The 17,227-nt window shown below is 41.1% G+C and overlaps 2 protein-coding genes across 2 annotated transcripts; one reads left to right on the forward strand and one right to left on the reverse strand.

Moving 5' to 3' along the window:
- Positions 1-2,199: 2,199 nt before the first annotated feature.
- On the reverse strand, positions 2,200-6,393 carry LOC133962146 (transmembrane protein 151B-like). The gene is made up of 2 exons (XM_062397617.1): positions 6,196-6,393; positions 2,200-5,730 (listed from the first exon to the last, which is right to left on the reverse strand). Exons 1-2 carry the CDS (start codon positions 6,271-6,273, stop codon positions 4,321-4,323), a joined length of 1,488 nt encoding a protein of 495 aa, XP_062253601.1. The 5' UTR covers positions 6,274-6,393; the 3' UTR covers positions 2,200-4,320.
- Positions 6,394-10,417: 4,024 nt separating this feature from the next.
- utp25 (UTP25 small subunit processor component) lies at positions 10,418-17,217 on the forward strand. The gene is made up of 12 exons (XM_062397653.1): positions 10,418-10,573; positions 11,150-11,189; positions 11,330-11,513; positions 11,600-11,830; positions 12,068-12,156; positions 12,255-12,665; positions 12,827-13,043; positions 13,133-13,335; positions 14,081-14,263; positions 14,510-14,619; positions 14,987-15,232; positions 15,735-17,217. Exons 1-12 carry the CDS (start codon positions 10,473-10,475, stop codon positions 15,988-15,990), a joined length of 2,271 nt encoding a protein of 756 aa, XP_062253637.1. The 5' UTR covers positions 10,418-10,472; the 3' UTR covers positions 15,991-17,217.
- The last annotated feature ends 10 nt before the right edge of the window (positions 17,218-17,227 follow it).

Genomic DNA, 17,227 nt, shown 5'->3' on the forward strand with positions numbered 1-17,227 from the left:
TGTCATTATTTTGTTTATTTCTATTTTTGATGTGGTTATACCTCGTTTTTACAGATTACCTTTACCAAGTGTTTATTTCACTGTTAAACTGTTGCTACTGTACTAGTTAATTCCCCAACCAAATGAGTTCTGCCAAAAGTGTTCCATAAAATTAATAATCCAAACTCGTTTGGGACAAATTTCTGAAGGCCCCTCAATCCAACATAACAATGTTATTATGATGACCCCAAAGTTATCACCGATGCCCAAATGTTTTTTTGTTGGCACTTTGACTGACAAACAGAAAAGAAAAAAATAAATGAACAGAAGGTATTCATGTACTCTTTTATTCACAGCTGTCATTGTGCTACGTAAGACATCTGCCATCACGTGCAGTTAACTAATTTAAAAAAAGCACTTTTACCCACGTTATCTCTCTGGGAGGTAAGGGATATTATCTAATTGCAGGTAAATTAGCATTAGCTTTTTCTTTCACTATGTGACGCGAGAAATTTCAACATTAAGATGCACTATGTAGAGATCTTGGCTAAAAGACTTGTTATTAGTTGGGTGTGAATACAGAAGCTTTTCTCTTGGGCTGGCACGTAGCCATCATCTCTTCAATGTGTCCTGACATATGTCCCAACCACAGCAACATGCGGATGTGGGTCACTTACTCTGTTCAATTTAATCTGACGGTTTAATTGGCAATGTGCACCATTGTGGACCAACAAAATATGTTCATATTTCATCAAGTGTTTTGTATCCAAACATGCAATGTCTCATTGATTGTATTAATCTATAGAAATACATGCTCCTTTGCAGTAGCATTGTAAGACAGCTCTCATCGCAAACATCAAAGCCACTCAAGCAATGTTTGTATCAGGGTGATGGATAAAGCACTAAACAAAACTTTAAAGGCAAAAACAATGATTTGAGTGTACAGCGAGATTAGTTCAAATTTTCAGTGTCCAATTAAATATATTATTTAATTTATGAAAGTTATGTAAGATCAATTTAGAAATAATATCAATTTTGTAGAAAGCACAGTGAAACTATACCTTTAAATGATTATAGATTTATAATATATTTAAATGTTTTATTTTAAATGATGATAAATGATAAACCAAACTTTAGGATTAGTTGATAACCTAAATACCAATTCAATTTTGGGATTGGTTTGAGTAACAAACCAAGAAGTTTGAAGAGATTGTCTGCCACTCCCTAAACCTTCCCAACTTAATTAGTTTTAAAGCAGTTGAATTCAGATGCTCTACACTATTTCCATTTTTAGTATTTTACTTTCATTCCACTCAATTTATTTTATTTTATTTTCCATCTGCTCTGATTTTAATCAGTCATAAATTATTTTCTCGTGGAAATGACCGCGCAACTGGCAATTCACCATCAGGCCACTCCGACATGAGCACAGTTAAAGACATTACATTCTGTAAGTCTATCTTTTTATATGCGTATGACTCCAGCTGTCATTCTGGAGCAGGACATCGATTCGAACACTTCTTGATACTTTTGCTCTGCTTCCGATTCACCTTATTTCATTCGAACTTATTTTATATTTAAATAAAATGTTGTCACAGTTTAGGGTTAGCAAAATCAGGGTGTAACCCGGTGGCGGATATTGCCTGTGCAGGGCTTGACCTGAAGTCGCTCCCAGAAACCAACAGTGGGTGGTTGGAGACAAGCGACTCCCCTGCACACACACATAATGGCATTTGATTGTTTCGTTTTTTTACAGTCCAATAGCAAACATTTAGCATGTTTTCTGTATGATCTGGTTCTGACACGGTAAGGTAAAATCAAAGAATATTATCCTGAACTGAAGCAGAGAAATGAATAATACATGTACCCTTAAACTTTAGCAGCAAAAACCTTTCTTTTTAAATGATATTCATACCTCCTCTTTTTCTGAGAAATGTTCAAATGTTCCTGCTGGTGTCCTTTAGGCTATTCCAAACTATACAATCCAGTTAGAGGATTCAAGGCAACAAAAAATATCCATGGGTTTATTATTTTCATATTTTTTATTGCAACTTGTATTTATCCAGCATAAGATATATTTGAATACATATTTTAAAACTGATTAGTTATTTATACAGCCCATTTGATTATAATGACAACAACAAAAATGTCAACATTTTACAAGAAGCTTTAAGTGATTGTGTATTGTTTCATGTCTGAGCTGTTATTTACGTGTTACAAATTGAATACTTTATTACTCTAAGGGGATTTACGCCAACATTCAGCTACAATTCATAATGTCCATGAGTGTCATTTCAAGTGCATAATACTTGTGTCACCACATAATTGAAAGCAAAGTAACAACAATATCTTATTTGCTAGGAAGCATTCAATATGATCCTGTGAGGTGTTGTACAAAAAGTCAGTATTACAAAGGTCATAAGATGTCCAAGTGTAAACGTAAGTGCATTTACATCCTTGCATATACAGCCTGTAAACCCGATTCAAAAAGAGTCAGGGATCCTATTTATAAGTTAGATGTCAACAGCCAAAGTCTCTGTAGAAACATGGTGATATGTCGGTGTGCTCTTTGTTTTTGCCTCTCTGAGCACATTCAGTACACGCCAGACAGTGAAATCCTCAGTTTACAGCTTAAAAATGGAGCATCATCCTTTACTAGACATGGGACATATACCACAGTATATCATATATGCTGGTGGTTTACATTCAGGTAAGTTTCGTAGTTTTAAAGACATTATCTTAGCAGAGGGAAATCATGCAACTTTGATAAGGTCTTTGATAAGCTCTTGGTCTTTATGCACCTTAATCCACAACATCTTTAGTTGTTTGTCAGATGATTATGGTCAGGACTCAAATTCAAATGTGTAGCAGATGCAGTGTAAACCTGTCCTTATCTTGTCTGGTTGTAAGGAAATGACATATTGACACATTAATGCGCTTGTCACACAGTTGCCGGCAAGATTGTGTCGTGGCAGTGGGCAGCAAAAAAAGTCAAATTTAAGACAAACTGTAAGAAACACTAAAGTACTTGTTTAGGTTATTTTGGATGGTGGACGTTTGTGCTATATCTTGGTTGGTCAAGGAAAAGACTCATGGCCCAGTTGTGGGCTCCAGTTTCTGGGTCAGTCAAGACAAATTAATCAAATATGAAAGCAGAAATCCTGCCTGAAACACCTTCACAACATTAAAAGCTTCTCTGATTATGATTTGCGGTTTCATATTTCCTTGCAGATTAAGTTCAACATCCACAGGGGAGATTGAACATGTTTATCAACTGTAAACATCATGTTCAAGATGTTAGTCCATCAACATCCAACAGTCAGGGATGTTTGTTTTTGCAGCTGCCATAAAGCACCAACAGTCGACAGTCAGACAGGGAGAAATCCACTGTAGAGGAAGCGCATCACCCACAATGCAATGCAGCAACATGACAGCTATGTGCTCAGTAAAGGGCAGAAGTCCTACATTTTTCTTAAATTCACCACTGGCTCTTTTTTATATTTTTATATTGCTTTCCACCAACAGTACAAATTAAACCTGAACCGGTTGTCTGCAGTTGCCAAAGGGCATTGTGGGAAATGTAGGAAGTCACTAACTCAAGTGACTAAGCAAGTAGATCTTATTTTGTTTCTTTAAGTCGGTAAACCAAAAAGTTATTTACAACACTGTTCCACAACATAAGTGAAATAGAATAATTTAATTTCACAAGAGTGAAATAATATTTTTTGGATATCAGTATAACAGTGAGTGAACGTACCCAGGACTTCAATCGAAGGTTTCCAACAATGAATGTCTGTGATGTGCCTAAGTGCAACATAAAGCAGTTAACTTGATACTCAGATATTGCTGTAATTGGCAGTAGTACGTGTGAAAATATCTGCATTATCAGCATTATCTGATCTTTCATTTCTGATGTGTTTGTGTTTGTGAGATCTCACTGACTGAAGGAGCTGTTTAAACCTGTCCGTCTCTTCCGTGGCCTCTGAAAAGGTCTCATGAGGTAACTGCAGAGTCAGTGTCAGTGTCAGTTTCATATGGACTGCACATTACGAGATCTTAAACTCTATGGCAATGACAGACACAGTGACACTCTTTTCTTGAGTTTCATAGGAAGCCAAGCAGATACACTCTAACAATGTGGTTCACAAACCATTGTCACTTTGTTCTCTGTCCGCTAATCACTGTTATTGCTTTAGTGATCTACACATTCAGGATTCGGGCATCTGTTTCAGATAGTATGGCAATATAACATAAATCCGTGTCCCTTCACATTAAGACAAGTGTTTATAAAGTGTTTGTATGCTACAGAAATGCCCCTTTGCTCCGTCAGGGAATGCATGGTTATAAAGACGTCTCCACACAGGAGCCATGTCTGTGGAACGACCTGTGGTGGTGGCAGTTGTCGCTGCAGTGGACAATAAGCACTGGGTAGCAAAGAGCATCGTTATAGTCAGGGGGTTCCTCTTCGCCTGTGGCGAGACGCTCAGATAGACAGCGGGTATTTTCACTGGGGCTCTCCTGGTCATCCAGACTGCCGCTCCTCCAGAAGCAGCTGCGTTGGGAGCCGTAGCGACGGGCCAGGGAGAATCGGCTGCTGCTGAAGGGGATGCGGGAGCTGGCACCGGTGCAGATGCTGAGGGCGCTCCTGGAGAACACAGAGGAGCAGCTCATGGTTCGATGGCAGCGCTCGCAATTCTGACGGATCCCGCTGAAGCTGGACGGGCACTGGGCCAGGTCCATCAGGCCAGCCTCTGAGTAACTGGGCACAAGCTGCTGGTTGGACCGAATGTGCCACTCTAATTCAGTACTGTCAATTGTGTTAACACGAGGGATGCGACGCCAATATGGCCGCTCTTCGCATGGGGTCACCGGGAGGTAATCGTGCCCAAAGAGCTTCTCCACACGATAGTGGACGTATGCAGTACGATACTCTGTGAAGACTCTGAGCGGCCAGGAGAAAGTGAGGAATGAGACGAACCAGAAGACGTAGTGGGACAGATACCAGGGGTGGTGCTCTGGGTCAGACATCACCAGGATGTACTCCTTCAGGTCAATGTTTTTCAGGTGCATGCCCTCCCTGGCTTCCATGTAGTCGTCAAGGCCCTCGTTGTCGGTGAAGAACCTTGCACGCTGCGTAAGGTAGGAGTTCTCTGACTCTACGTTGGCAAAACTGAAGCACTTGGTGAACCGCATCTTTGTGAGAGCAGACTTCTCCAAGCCCAGCAGCTGTTTTGAAACATCTTTCACACCACAGGGACTGTAGTCATATTCCGCTTCAGCCACATGGGTGTTGACACGTTCATGGTAAACCTGGGTACTCGTGTAAGCGTCCCCATTTCGGTAGCGTGTGACTTGTCGAGTTCGGCGAACATAGTGGTAGCTGATGGCCTTCCACCAGATACAGGGTTTGGCCTGCTGCATCCTCTGGACACGCTCGTAGATGCCTTCCACGTCCACCTTGTGCTGCAGCTCGTTCTTCACATGACAGTGCCAGCACTCCACAAGGTAGACTAAATAGAGCATGCCCAGTAGGGCCAGAGGGATGTAGATATAGCCATCAGAGCAGGGGGTGTCATGGTACATCATGGATTTCCCTTTGAAGGCACTGTCAAAGGTGAGGCGGGTGACCTTGGTGACATGACACCAAACCATCGCCCCCATGCAGCCGTACATGAGAATAGAGAGAAGCAGGCATTTCCAGAAACTCTCCCGACACAGAGACTTTCTCAGGGACTGCTTCAGGGGTCTTTGCTATTGAACATAGAAACAAAAGAACAAAAGAGAGCATGATATAGATGGATTTCAGATCATTTGTGAAATCTTAAATGTAATTGTAAAAGCTTCTTAACACACTTACTAAAATGAATGACACACACCCATAGTAGCCCTGACAGCAGTAGATGATAAGAAAGTTCTTTTAACTCTGAGGATATTTTTATGAAATTTGCATTGCACTGTATAGAGTGACAGGTTTAAACAGATGTTAAGAGTAAATAATAAGCCTTAAATGTGACATGAAAAACAGGAGAGGTTGGTTTTGGCCATAACGTATAGTACAATTCTTGCTGCAGGCTATAAGATAATGTGAATTTTCAATAAGCCCACTGACAGACGATGCACCTGCAGTGTGTTACAGCCTGCACATCATGCATGGATCCATTAAAGCTCAAAACAAAAAGGCATCTATTGCTCATAGTGGATGCGAGCGAATAATACCTCCTCTCTGGTGTCCTCCTCGAAAACGGTGGTGGTGCTGCTTTCAGTCGCCGTGGCAGCCGATGCTGGAGGGGACATGGTGCTGGGCAGCTGCGGATGGGGATAATGACAGGGCGTGGAGAAGGAAGAGACCTCACCACCTTGCTCTGCAGCGTCCCTCCGCCGAGACCCGTCAGACCGCGACCATCCAGAGGTTCAACGCGCGAAGAAGAAAAGCCCGATGCTGGCGGACCGTGGACATGATGATCAGTGGGGGAATAAACAGCAGCCCTGTAATAAGTGGATCTCTCCGCTGGCTGGAAGATGAAGAAAAGGCGGGGGTGTGTCTAGAGGAAAGCCCGCATCCCGGCCGTCAGTGCCGCAGTAACATGATCGCAGGTTGTGCTGGCTGAGCGGCTCGTCTTTACAAAATGAAGGTGCCCTGGTCCTCAGAGACCACCGACTCTCTGTCTGTCCGTCACAGTGAGGAGGGGGACAGGGGGACAGAGGGTCGCTGTCCCTGGTGCTGACTGAGGCAGGTGCACGGAGGGATGTTGTTGCACAAATCTGCCACTTAAAGGGAAAGTTCAACCAAAAAAGACCTTGTACTAATCTGCAGATCAGAGCGGTGGCGGGCATTTCATTCCATTTCATTATTATTACTGTTGTTGTTGTTGATATTATTATCATTATTATTATTATTATTATTATTATTAGTCGTATTATTATTAGTAGTAGTAGTAATAGTAGTAGTTGTAGTTGTATCAGTAGTAGTAGTAGAAGTAGTAGTAGTAGTAGTAATTAATATTATTATTATCATCACTGAACTACAGATTACTGATAGATTCAGTTTATCGAAGAAGCAGAAATGTTGCTGTCAATGTATTAACGTCAAGAACATTATGAAGCCTACCAGACACTGAATATATAAACACAGTGTTTGTTGTAGTTAATTCTATTTTCTGAATTAAAGGTTCAGTGTGAAGGATTTAGTGACATCTAGTGGTGAAGTCGCATGTTGCAGCTGAATATCCATCACCTCATCCTTCTCTTCCAAATATCAAAGAGAACCTGTGGCAGCCTGCAGTTGTCATAAAACCTCTAAAGATGTTTAGATTGTCCATATGAGGCTACTGTAAAAAACTTGGAAAAACAATGTAAATTAAGTATTTTCAATATAAAGATCCCATTCTAGGGTAAAGAAAACAACAATTTGGAAAATTTAGATGATTCCACATTAATAAAACACATTATTAGGAATATTTTACATTAAATTTATGCAAATAAATCCATTTCCCCTAAATCATACCTGTAAGTTTTATTTTTTTTATTTCCACATAATACTGGAAATTACACCATGGCAGGCATTAGATTTAGTATTAAAAGAGTGTACATCAAGCCTTTCTTACTTAATCTTTAATATTTTAGACATTTTTCTATATTATCATCTAGGAAAGATAAAATAGTTTTGTATGAAAACCTTCATTTAAGTGCAACCAATTCCATTCTGAAACATACTGTACATACACATTTGTAACAAGACAAGGAGTTTGCAATCAGTTATAAATTCACTGACTTATGCACATTTTACTTGGACAGACCTCCGACCTTAAATGTGCATCCCCCTTCCCTCCTGTCAAATCCACCCCTGCATCACAGCAGTATATTTGTTGATCAGGTGACGCATTTGGAAGTATTCTGTATTCCAAAAACTTCCAACAACATTGGTTTGCTTAATCATTTAATTAACTGCAAATACATTTTCACTTTTTAATTTTTCCTTCTAAGGCTTACAAAATAAAGTAACTATTGCAATTATAATAAAAAATAACATAGAGGTAAATTTGATACTCTGATTAACATATATACTTTTTATTGTATTTCAAGTTTTATATTTTAAAGCATTAATTAGACTCATATTCATTGGTTGTTTATTTGAATTAGTAATTCAAAACCAGTAGTAGTATTATTTAAATTCAGGTTTAAAATTATACTTATAACGTCTTGAAAAAGTACATAAATCGATTTGGAAAGTTTGAAAAGTCTGAGAGGGTGGAGGGGAATTGAATTAGTTTGTTTAGACTTAAGTTACAATTTACCTTCTGTCTGTGATATGGAGGTCTATGGTTTTATATGTTTTACACCTGTATAATTCATTTAAGAGGCTACACATGTTGCAAAGTAAAAAAAAAAATCCATTCATGTGCTCACAACTGCAATACAGCAGGTTATCTATAACTTCATTTTGAAATTGAATCAATAATGTGTGCAGACTTGACCATTGTTGATCTGAAAAGCTGTCGTCCTATAGCAGTATGGGGGACATAACATTAGACCATGAGGAATTTATTACTGTAAAAATTTGTGTAGTTAGTGTAAGAGAGGAGTCTTTGTTTGGAAGAAGACAATTTCAGCTGCAGGGACGTTTCTTCCATTTGATCACATTGATTGTGTACCAATCTCTTTACTCTTTCTCCCAGGGTCTCCTTTTCTGATGACGATGGGAACTCTTAAAAGGAAAGAGAATATATAACATAGAATCATCAATAGATTAGACCCATGTGTCCAACTCTGAGAAAGATACATTTTGCACCTTGTCTGATTATAGTCCAATTAATTGGCAATAATTTAATTTTAAACATGAATTCTAAAACACTCATGTCATCAGTGGCAGAGCTACTTACAGTGTAGATGTTGGAGAGGTTGCTGAAAAGCACTTGGCCTGCGCTCACTTTGTTCCTCACTCCCCGTATGGTCCCATTCTTGCTGCAGATGTTGATGCGTTTGTTGCTGAAGAGCATCTCCCTCTTGGCACTGGCATACAAAAGCAGGTCATCAGGTTCGCAGCCGCTCTCGTCCACAGCAGTCTCCACCACCAGTCCATTCAGGTGGCTGTTGGCCTCACTGGCGGGAGGCAAGCTCCCCTGTTCTGCCTCTGGGCTGCTGGTGGAGTCAGAGTCCGCAGAATCCGACACTGAGCCGCACCAGGCTGTTTCATCCTTGAACACCTCCGTGAGGACCCGGCCGCTGTTGGCCGATGCCACTCGAAACCTGACGGTTTTAACAGCCTTGTCTTTCTCCTGTTTCACCTTTGGCCGCTCCATTAAAATACAAGATAGTCTTACATGTTCACATCCCATTCAGAAAATCCATCTCTTTCAGCCTAAGCCATAGTGAGAGGCAATTATCAAACAATAAAATTCTAATTGAGTGAGAAGGAGCTGAAAATACCACGGGTACAATAACTAGACACCCATATGTTTAACAATAGATGAACTTCTGCCATGGCAACAGCTAAAACAGGCAAACAGTAAACTGATCTTTCTATGTTCAATAATTAATCATGTTTAGTTTTCAAGCAGCAGATAGGCTACAGGCTCCACAAGATAATGTCTGCTCAGCTGTTTCAACTGAACATTTACAGATAACCTTCCACTGCCCTCATCTGACCTTGGAGTCATCCTGAGTGCACCAATTTATCCAATATTTACCAGCTTGATCAGGGATCAGAGTATGTAGCCGGGTTGTCGTACAAATCCACAGATTTCTTTTCACTTTAAAAAATAACAATTATAAACTTGAATTAGATATCACTTTTCTTTACAAGATAAAATTATAAAAATACATCAATAACCTGTTTAAATGCCTAGTAATCTACTTATCTTACTAATAGTTTTATAAACGTTTGTTTGTCTGTATGTGGAGGTCATTTGTGAAGCATTCATCTTATTGGCTTCACAATAGGTATGTGTATTGTTAATTGGTCAGGGAAGTGCAGTGTTGAATTTGGTGCGATCTTCTACGTCCCCTGATAAACTACCTGGGTAGAATTCTTGGGTTAAAAATGTCATAATGCAAGTTACGCTTCATTTTATGATAAACAATGACATGATATAAAATCTTCATCGCAGATAATCCAGGTAGGATGAACACAAAGTTTTCTAACTTCGTTCTGCACCATGAGCAATAACACAGGACAAGAGGACATTACATTACAAAGGGGCAGGTTTACAACGGGCACTTCACTATTATTTTACAATACCCCCTTTAACATTAATTGGTATCTCAGGCCTTGAGAGTAATATTATATGTAGAAGCAGTAATAATATTTTTCTCCTGGAATGCATCTACTGCAAAATTAGGAGGATCCCTTCCCTCTCTTCATGTCCCAAACCGCAATTAGAAACAAACCTGCAAGTGTAATTCTCCTCCGTTCCCATAGGTGGCAGTCAGACAGATTGGGTGAATCGCAACAGCCACCACCGAAGCTGGAGACACACGTGTAGCACAGTGTCAACATGGGGAAGAGGAGCCAGAACAAGCAACTTTTCACTAGTTTATCCAAGAAACAGAAGAAGCACTTGAAGGAGTTTGGAGAGGAGCATCCGTTCCATGATGCGTGAGTAGCACAACAAACTCCAGCCTGCGTGACTGCTGCTATTCAGCTGCGGTGTTAGCAAACCCGCTAAATTACTCACCCGGCTGTGGCACAGTTTAGCCGCATGATGCTAGCTACAGTTGTGTGTAGTATTTTGTGGTTCGAAGATACTTCCGCTTATTGTAAACGGGTTATGATGGGACCTAACACCACACACGAGGAGACCCACAACACAGGGTCAATGTAAAATAAATGTGTTGTTAATGTGCTTCTTTACTGTGGTTATTTAGCTAAATTGCTAGAAACAAAGAAAAAAGTTAAATTAGACATGGTAGAAACCTCTCTCTCTCGCTCTCTCTCTCTCCCACACACACACTTTCTCTCTCACATGTTCTCTATGTGGCTTCTGTCAGAACTTTCAAGGACGAGCTTTCCTCGCTTGAATTGTAATCTTCTCTGAATCCTAAGTAATTAATGGGTGGATCCTCAAGCAGCCCAAACAAAGAGCTTTGTAACATGTCCTCATTCATTTTTTTTGTCTTCAAATATGTTTGTTTTCTAAGTTGATTAATTTCCTTTTGTGTGTCTTTTTCAAAGCATCAACGAAAAACCTGAACGAACTGAAGTAGTGGAACTGGTGAGTAGAACTGCACGTCAATCCCACTATATGCAATTTACGATTGAAGTGATGTTTTAATTCTGCTGCAGAGATCATATTTTATGTAACCTCCTCCAATATTATGATGATAATGTGTTGTGTCCTCACCACTGTTATAGCCAGCCAGCCCTTTGGGATCTGATGCGGAGCCTGATGAGCTAGAGGAGGAGGAGGAGGAACCAGAGCAGAAAACAGCATACCAGAAACTTCTGTCAACTCTCAGCCAACAAGATGATAATGACCAGAGTGAAGAGGATGACAGTTCTGATCAGGAGGAGGTGGAAGAAGAGCTTATTGGTGAAGGTGAGTTGTTTATTTCCAGTAAACTTGAACATCTTGATGTGACTTTATTTGCATTTGACTAAACACTGTTGTGCTGTTCATAACAGAAGACAGTGATGGAGTTGGAGACGAGAGCGAGGATGGTGGTGAAGAAGAAGGAGGGGAGGAGGTCGCAGATGAGGTTCCGACAGAAGCGGTTGACGGGGAGGAGAAGGAACAAGGAGACAAAGAATTTGTAGATAATGAGCATGAGTCCCAGTTCTGTCTGGAGGACAACTTCATCGGTGAAGAAGGACAAGAGCAAACGGCAGAGCAGGAAGACAGCAAGGAGGAGAAAGGTGGGGACAATTTATCTTCAAAGTCAAAGCTATCTGTTGGTTTTTCAAATACAATACATTGAATTATTACTCAGAAAGTGAAGATGCATTTTGAGTGGTTTTTATTATGTCTCTGCTCTAGGGGTGGGTTTTTTCTTTCTTTTTTCAATGTATCGCTCTGCTTGGAAGCAATAATATCAACTTTTCAGTGAAATAGAAAACTGAACTTGTTTTACTGTGTATATTTTCTCTCTGCAGACATGTTTTACCAGCATTTACACACAGAGCTCAGTGAAGAAGATGTGCAGATGATAACATCTGGCAGTAAAACAAAGACTCAGATCACGGTATTAACAACATCATTTTTTAAATTCTACCAGTGAACATTTTTTTCATTGAAATAAATCCTAACTATTTATTCTGCCTTTGCGTTTCTCTTCCTCAGTGGCCAAAATTAGGCACCCTGCTCTGTACCAGCCCCCTGGAGAAGTTTGGACCCCCTGGCCCTCAGAAAGTCACAAACCTCCCAGAGTTCCACAAAGTCTTGGAGACTTCCTGGAAAGATCTAAACCAGACGTCCGATTCTAACAATGTGGCTGAAGAGATCAGCCCTTTCCAGCTAGAACTGCTGGCCCTCATGGGTTCCTACAAGGATCTATACTACCCAGAGACCTGTCATGTGAACAAGCACCCTCAGGTGCGCAGTGCATACTGTCTACATGTGCTCAACCATGTACTGAAGGCCAACTCCCAGGTCCTTGCTCACAATGCTCAGCTAAGAGAGCCAAAGACTCGGGCTAAACCCGGAGCTGAGCCAAAGGACGAACCCAGAGACCAAGGTCTGACCCGGCCCAAGGTAAACAATTTTATACATATCATTCGGTGTCTTTGGAGAGCTTCATTTGTTATTTCTATTCATCACAAATAATGAATTGCTTTATGATTATGGCTCGGCAATAAAACATCTTCTTGAAATAAAGTTAAGCGCAATATTTAACTTTCTCACGAATGGGTCAGGTGCTGATTCTGGTGCCGTTCCGAAGCGGAGCTCTGCGAGTCGTTCAGACGTTCATCAGCCTGCTGGAAACCAAAGGCAAGAAGATCGTGGTCAGCAATAAGAAGAGGTTCAAAGAAGAGTTTGGGGAGGATGCGGATGAAGAGCCGCCCAAAACGCAGAGGCCGGATGACTACCGCGCCATCTTCTCAGGCAATGTTGACGATCACTTCAAGATAGGTACAGTTTGGAAATAAAATTTGACCCACGTTAAGAAAACCTGAGTTCTTGAGCCTGAGACCCTGCTGCTGTCCTCCTCTATTCACCAGGTATCTCCATTGTAAGGAGCAGTGTGCGACTATACGCCCCCTTCTACTCATCAGACATCATCGTTACGTCTCCCCTGGGCCTGCGAACAGTGCTGGGAGCAGAGGGAGAAAGTCAGAGAGACTTTGATTTCCTCTCCTCCATTGAGCTGCTGGTGATGGACCAGGCAGACGTCTTCCTCATGCAGAACTGGGAGCACATCCTGGTAAGTTTGCTAACAGATTCAGGAAGGTGCTGTCAACAGTGTTCCCTCTTGGGAAATAGTCATTTTTTATTTTGATGCTCTCCACATTGATTTGACATCCATTCAGTTTAGGCTTGAAAAATGAACATCGTAACTTATTATTTGAAAGTAAAACATTCATTTGAATGTGTTGTAGAGACCATATTCAAACTGTAATGTGCCTGTTCAAATTCAAAATGTACAGCCCCAGAACCTCATCAGCCCATCTGGAGTAGTTTGCCTTGTGATCCAGCAGAGGGCGCTCAGTATCAGCTTGGCCCTGACCCTCTTGATGTACTGTATCAGTAAAGTATTCCAATAATGTTGTTTTGCTACGAACATGGAGGACACTTGCAAGCAAAGCGGCCTTGGGCAGACATTCACGACACCAAAATATCTGAGCAGTAGTGTGTGGAAGTATTTTGGGCCCAGTAAGAGAGGAGGAGGCACCATAGACAAGCAGCTTAACATCATGTTCAACTAATAGATTCAAACAAAGTGGGTTCCGGGTCAAATCCTTGGACCTTGATTTTGGAAAAAGAGATAGGGCAGAAAATGGCCTGTTACTGCGTGGTTGCTTCTCTCTATCAGAGCATCTACTTAAGTTCCACACCACCGGGGAATTGTACTGCCAGCGGGTGACCAACACCTGTAATAAATCAGTAAAAACACTATTGAGGGTGATATTTGATTTATTATAAAACATCACATTATCCACTCTCATCAGCATTTGATGAAGCACATGAACCTCCAGCCGCTGGACTCCCACGACGTGGACTTCTCCAGGGTGAGAATGTGGAGCCTGAACAACTGGTCCAAACACTACAGGCAGACGCTGGTGTTCAGCTCCATCCAGGAGCCACAGATCAACAACATCCTGACCAAACACTGCGCCAACTACCGGGGACAGGTAACCGCTTTAGTTCAACTCATCATTAGCCAACTCTCAGTTGTTGCAGCAGTACAGATCCTCCTAATCTGCAAGATGTTCCAAGATAAACCTGTCCTGCTATTTTTCTGACCCTCTGAGGTAGAGAGTTAAAACACAAAGCCACTGGCCATCACAATTTAATTTGCATTTTAATAGACAGTTTATTCATTGTCATTTGAACTTGTAAGTGATTAGGAAAGTCCTTTTTGTTTTGTCCTGTTTCAGATTGTCACTAAGAACATGCCCAAAACAGGTTCCATCTGTCAGGTGATGGTTCAGCTGCCACATGTGTTTCAAATGTTCCCCTCCGACAGCTTCATGGACCACGATGCTCGGTAAGATCCTCCATCAGGTGAACCATCACAGCCTGACTATTGACCATGTCATCTCTGTAAGATGGAGTCTTTAAGAATTCAGTTAAAGTGCTCTGTGGAGTGTTCTCGCAGCAGTCGTGCTGCAAGAACTCACCAGGAAGCCTTTTTCTTCTTCAAGTCAAGAAATAGAATATCCACAGTCATCCCTTGAATACTGTATCTCTCATTTTATTTGTTTTTATGATAACTTTTATGCAGTCATACTAATCTTCACTAATCTAAACTTAAATTCACTTAAATAAATTAGTTCAGGAGATCTTAACATATGATTGTATGTTCCCAACAATATATTCAATGAGTCTTCTTTCCACTCTTTCCCATCCCACAGATTTCAGTTCTTTTTAGATAAAGTGCTGCCTCAGTACAGGGACTCAGTTATGTCCCACACTCTGATCTACATCCCCTCTTACTTCGACTATGTCCGCCTGCGTAATTACATGAAGAAAGAGGAGATCAACTTTGCCAGCATCTGCGAGTACACCACCAAATCAGAGGTGTCCCGCGCCAGGCACTTCTTCCAGAACGGGGAGAGGCAGTTTGTGCTCTTTACCGAACGCTTCCACTTCTACAAGAGGTCAGTTGTTTCTGATGCTCCATCAGGCAGTTTCACATGTGTTGGGTTCTGTGATGGCTTTGAGGAGGAGCTTCAGTTTTCATCAGATGTCAATGAGGGTCAATCTGCTGGTAAATCTCTCCCTTATCATTTAGCAGTGTTTATTGCCATCTGTGATTACAGCATCTCTTTTACAGAGTTCAAAAAGTTGGACCTGGTGCTTCACTTATGTATTTGTGAAGAACTAAGTGGTTCAGCGTAGACCTCCATCAAGGCCTAAAGTTCTACACTTTCATGATCATTTTGAAATTCTTCTAAAAACTATTGACGCAAATTAAAAATGGTTTTAAATCTGTTCAATACAGATTTTTGTTGGAAATTTGTGAAAATGTTATAAATCTTAAACTTTCATACAAATGGCCAATGGTGAAAACATAACCTCTTAAAACGTATGTCTTAATCTAATTGAACGGTCATGAATCCTGCAGAAACCCTGACCTCTGACTTCTTTCTTTTTTTTCAGGTACACCATCAAAGGGATCCGCAACCTCATATTCTATGGATTGCCCTCCTTCCCCCACTTCTACAGCGAGGTGTGTAACATGCTGGCATCAGACGTTCAGGGAGAGGCGAGCAGCTGGACCTGCACTGCCCTCTACTCGCGTTACGATGCTCACAAACTGGCTGCCATAAGCGGGGCGCAGCGAGCCGGACAGATGCTGCACTCCAACAAGACTGTTCACCTCTTTGTTACAGGAGGGGAAGATAAAGCCTGCTGATGGAGCCCGACAGATAAAAGAGGGACCACCAGGCTAAACCATAGTACATATCGACTGTACATGTTAAATCGTATCAGGTCTATACCATTACACCAGGGCTCTGTTCACATCTGGTATCAACATTTGTCTCGGGTGATCTGAAGTGGACAGCTCTAAGAACATCAGTTCACAGGTGGTTTTACAATGTGTCGCCACATGCATCTCCAGTGATCACTTAATCTGCTTTCAGACATTCACTGAACTGTGAAAGACAAACTGTGGAGAACATCCGGACCCAAATCTCCAGTGTTCCTAATAAAAGTAGATCATTTCTGTTTACAAAGACCAACTCTTGCCTTTAACTGGTCAAAGGCAGCAATGCACCTCTAATGCTGAGGCTGCTGGAATGGAAGAGAAGAAGAAGACATCCAAATGGTACACAGTGTGTCTCTTCCATGGTGTTTTCCACTGAAACCAAATCGCTCCAAATTCTTGTGTTCGTGTGTGCCCTCATAATTTATCTGTATGGGCTTCCGCAATTTTCAGATGACATGCAGTAAGCCAGTTTGCACCATCTGTGCAGCTTGTGTTGTGACCACATGTGGCTCAGACAACCTCAGAATGTGGTCTGAGGAGTTGGGTGTCAACACGTCCTCGGTGCAACGTCGGTGGATTCACACTTGTAATTAGAACTACCCCCATGTTATTAAATTCCCAGGTATGAACACGGCCTGCGACGACTGTAGATCAGGTGTTGACGTCAGGTCTGTTTTAGAGGTTTGCTGTGTGAGGCATAACTGGATCAGTCCTTGAGAAGATTCCCTCTTTTGACATGAACTCTCACACACATACACGCTGAACACCTTTAGCTGGAAAACTGTCATTAAGTTACAAGGTGACAAGATCGTAAAACACTGGTTTGTAAATCCGCTTGCAGGTGATTGCTGTGATAAACACCGTTAGATATTTGGATGTGTGTTTTCAGATTCAACATATAGAATAAATATTTGACTGTTCATGTATAATGTAAAATATGTAATTTCTTTTATTACATAAGTGTTTTGTAACAATACCTGTCCATGCTGAAATAATGACTGTTTTCATGGTCGTTACTATGAAGGCCAACCCAATATAAAACTGCTTGAAATGACTGGGGAGTTGCTTTTCTTCCTTGGCAAAGTATTTGAGGAATTTTAAGCCAGAGGAATTTCAAGTAGTTATTCAAATGCTTATATGGAAAGTGGAAAGAAGAGAAAGA

Source organism: Platichthys flesus, chromosome 10 (assembly GCF_949316205.1).
Source record: "Platichthys flesus chromosome 10, fPlaFle2.1, whole genome shotgun sequence".
NCBI lineage: Eukaryota > Metazoa > Chordata > Actinopteri > Pleuronectiformes > Pleuronectidae > Platichthys > Platichthys flesus.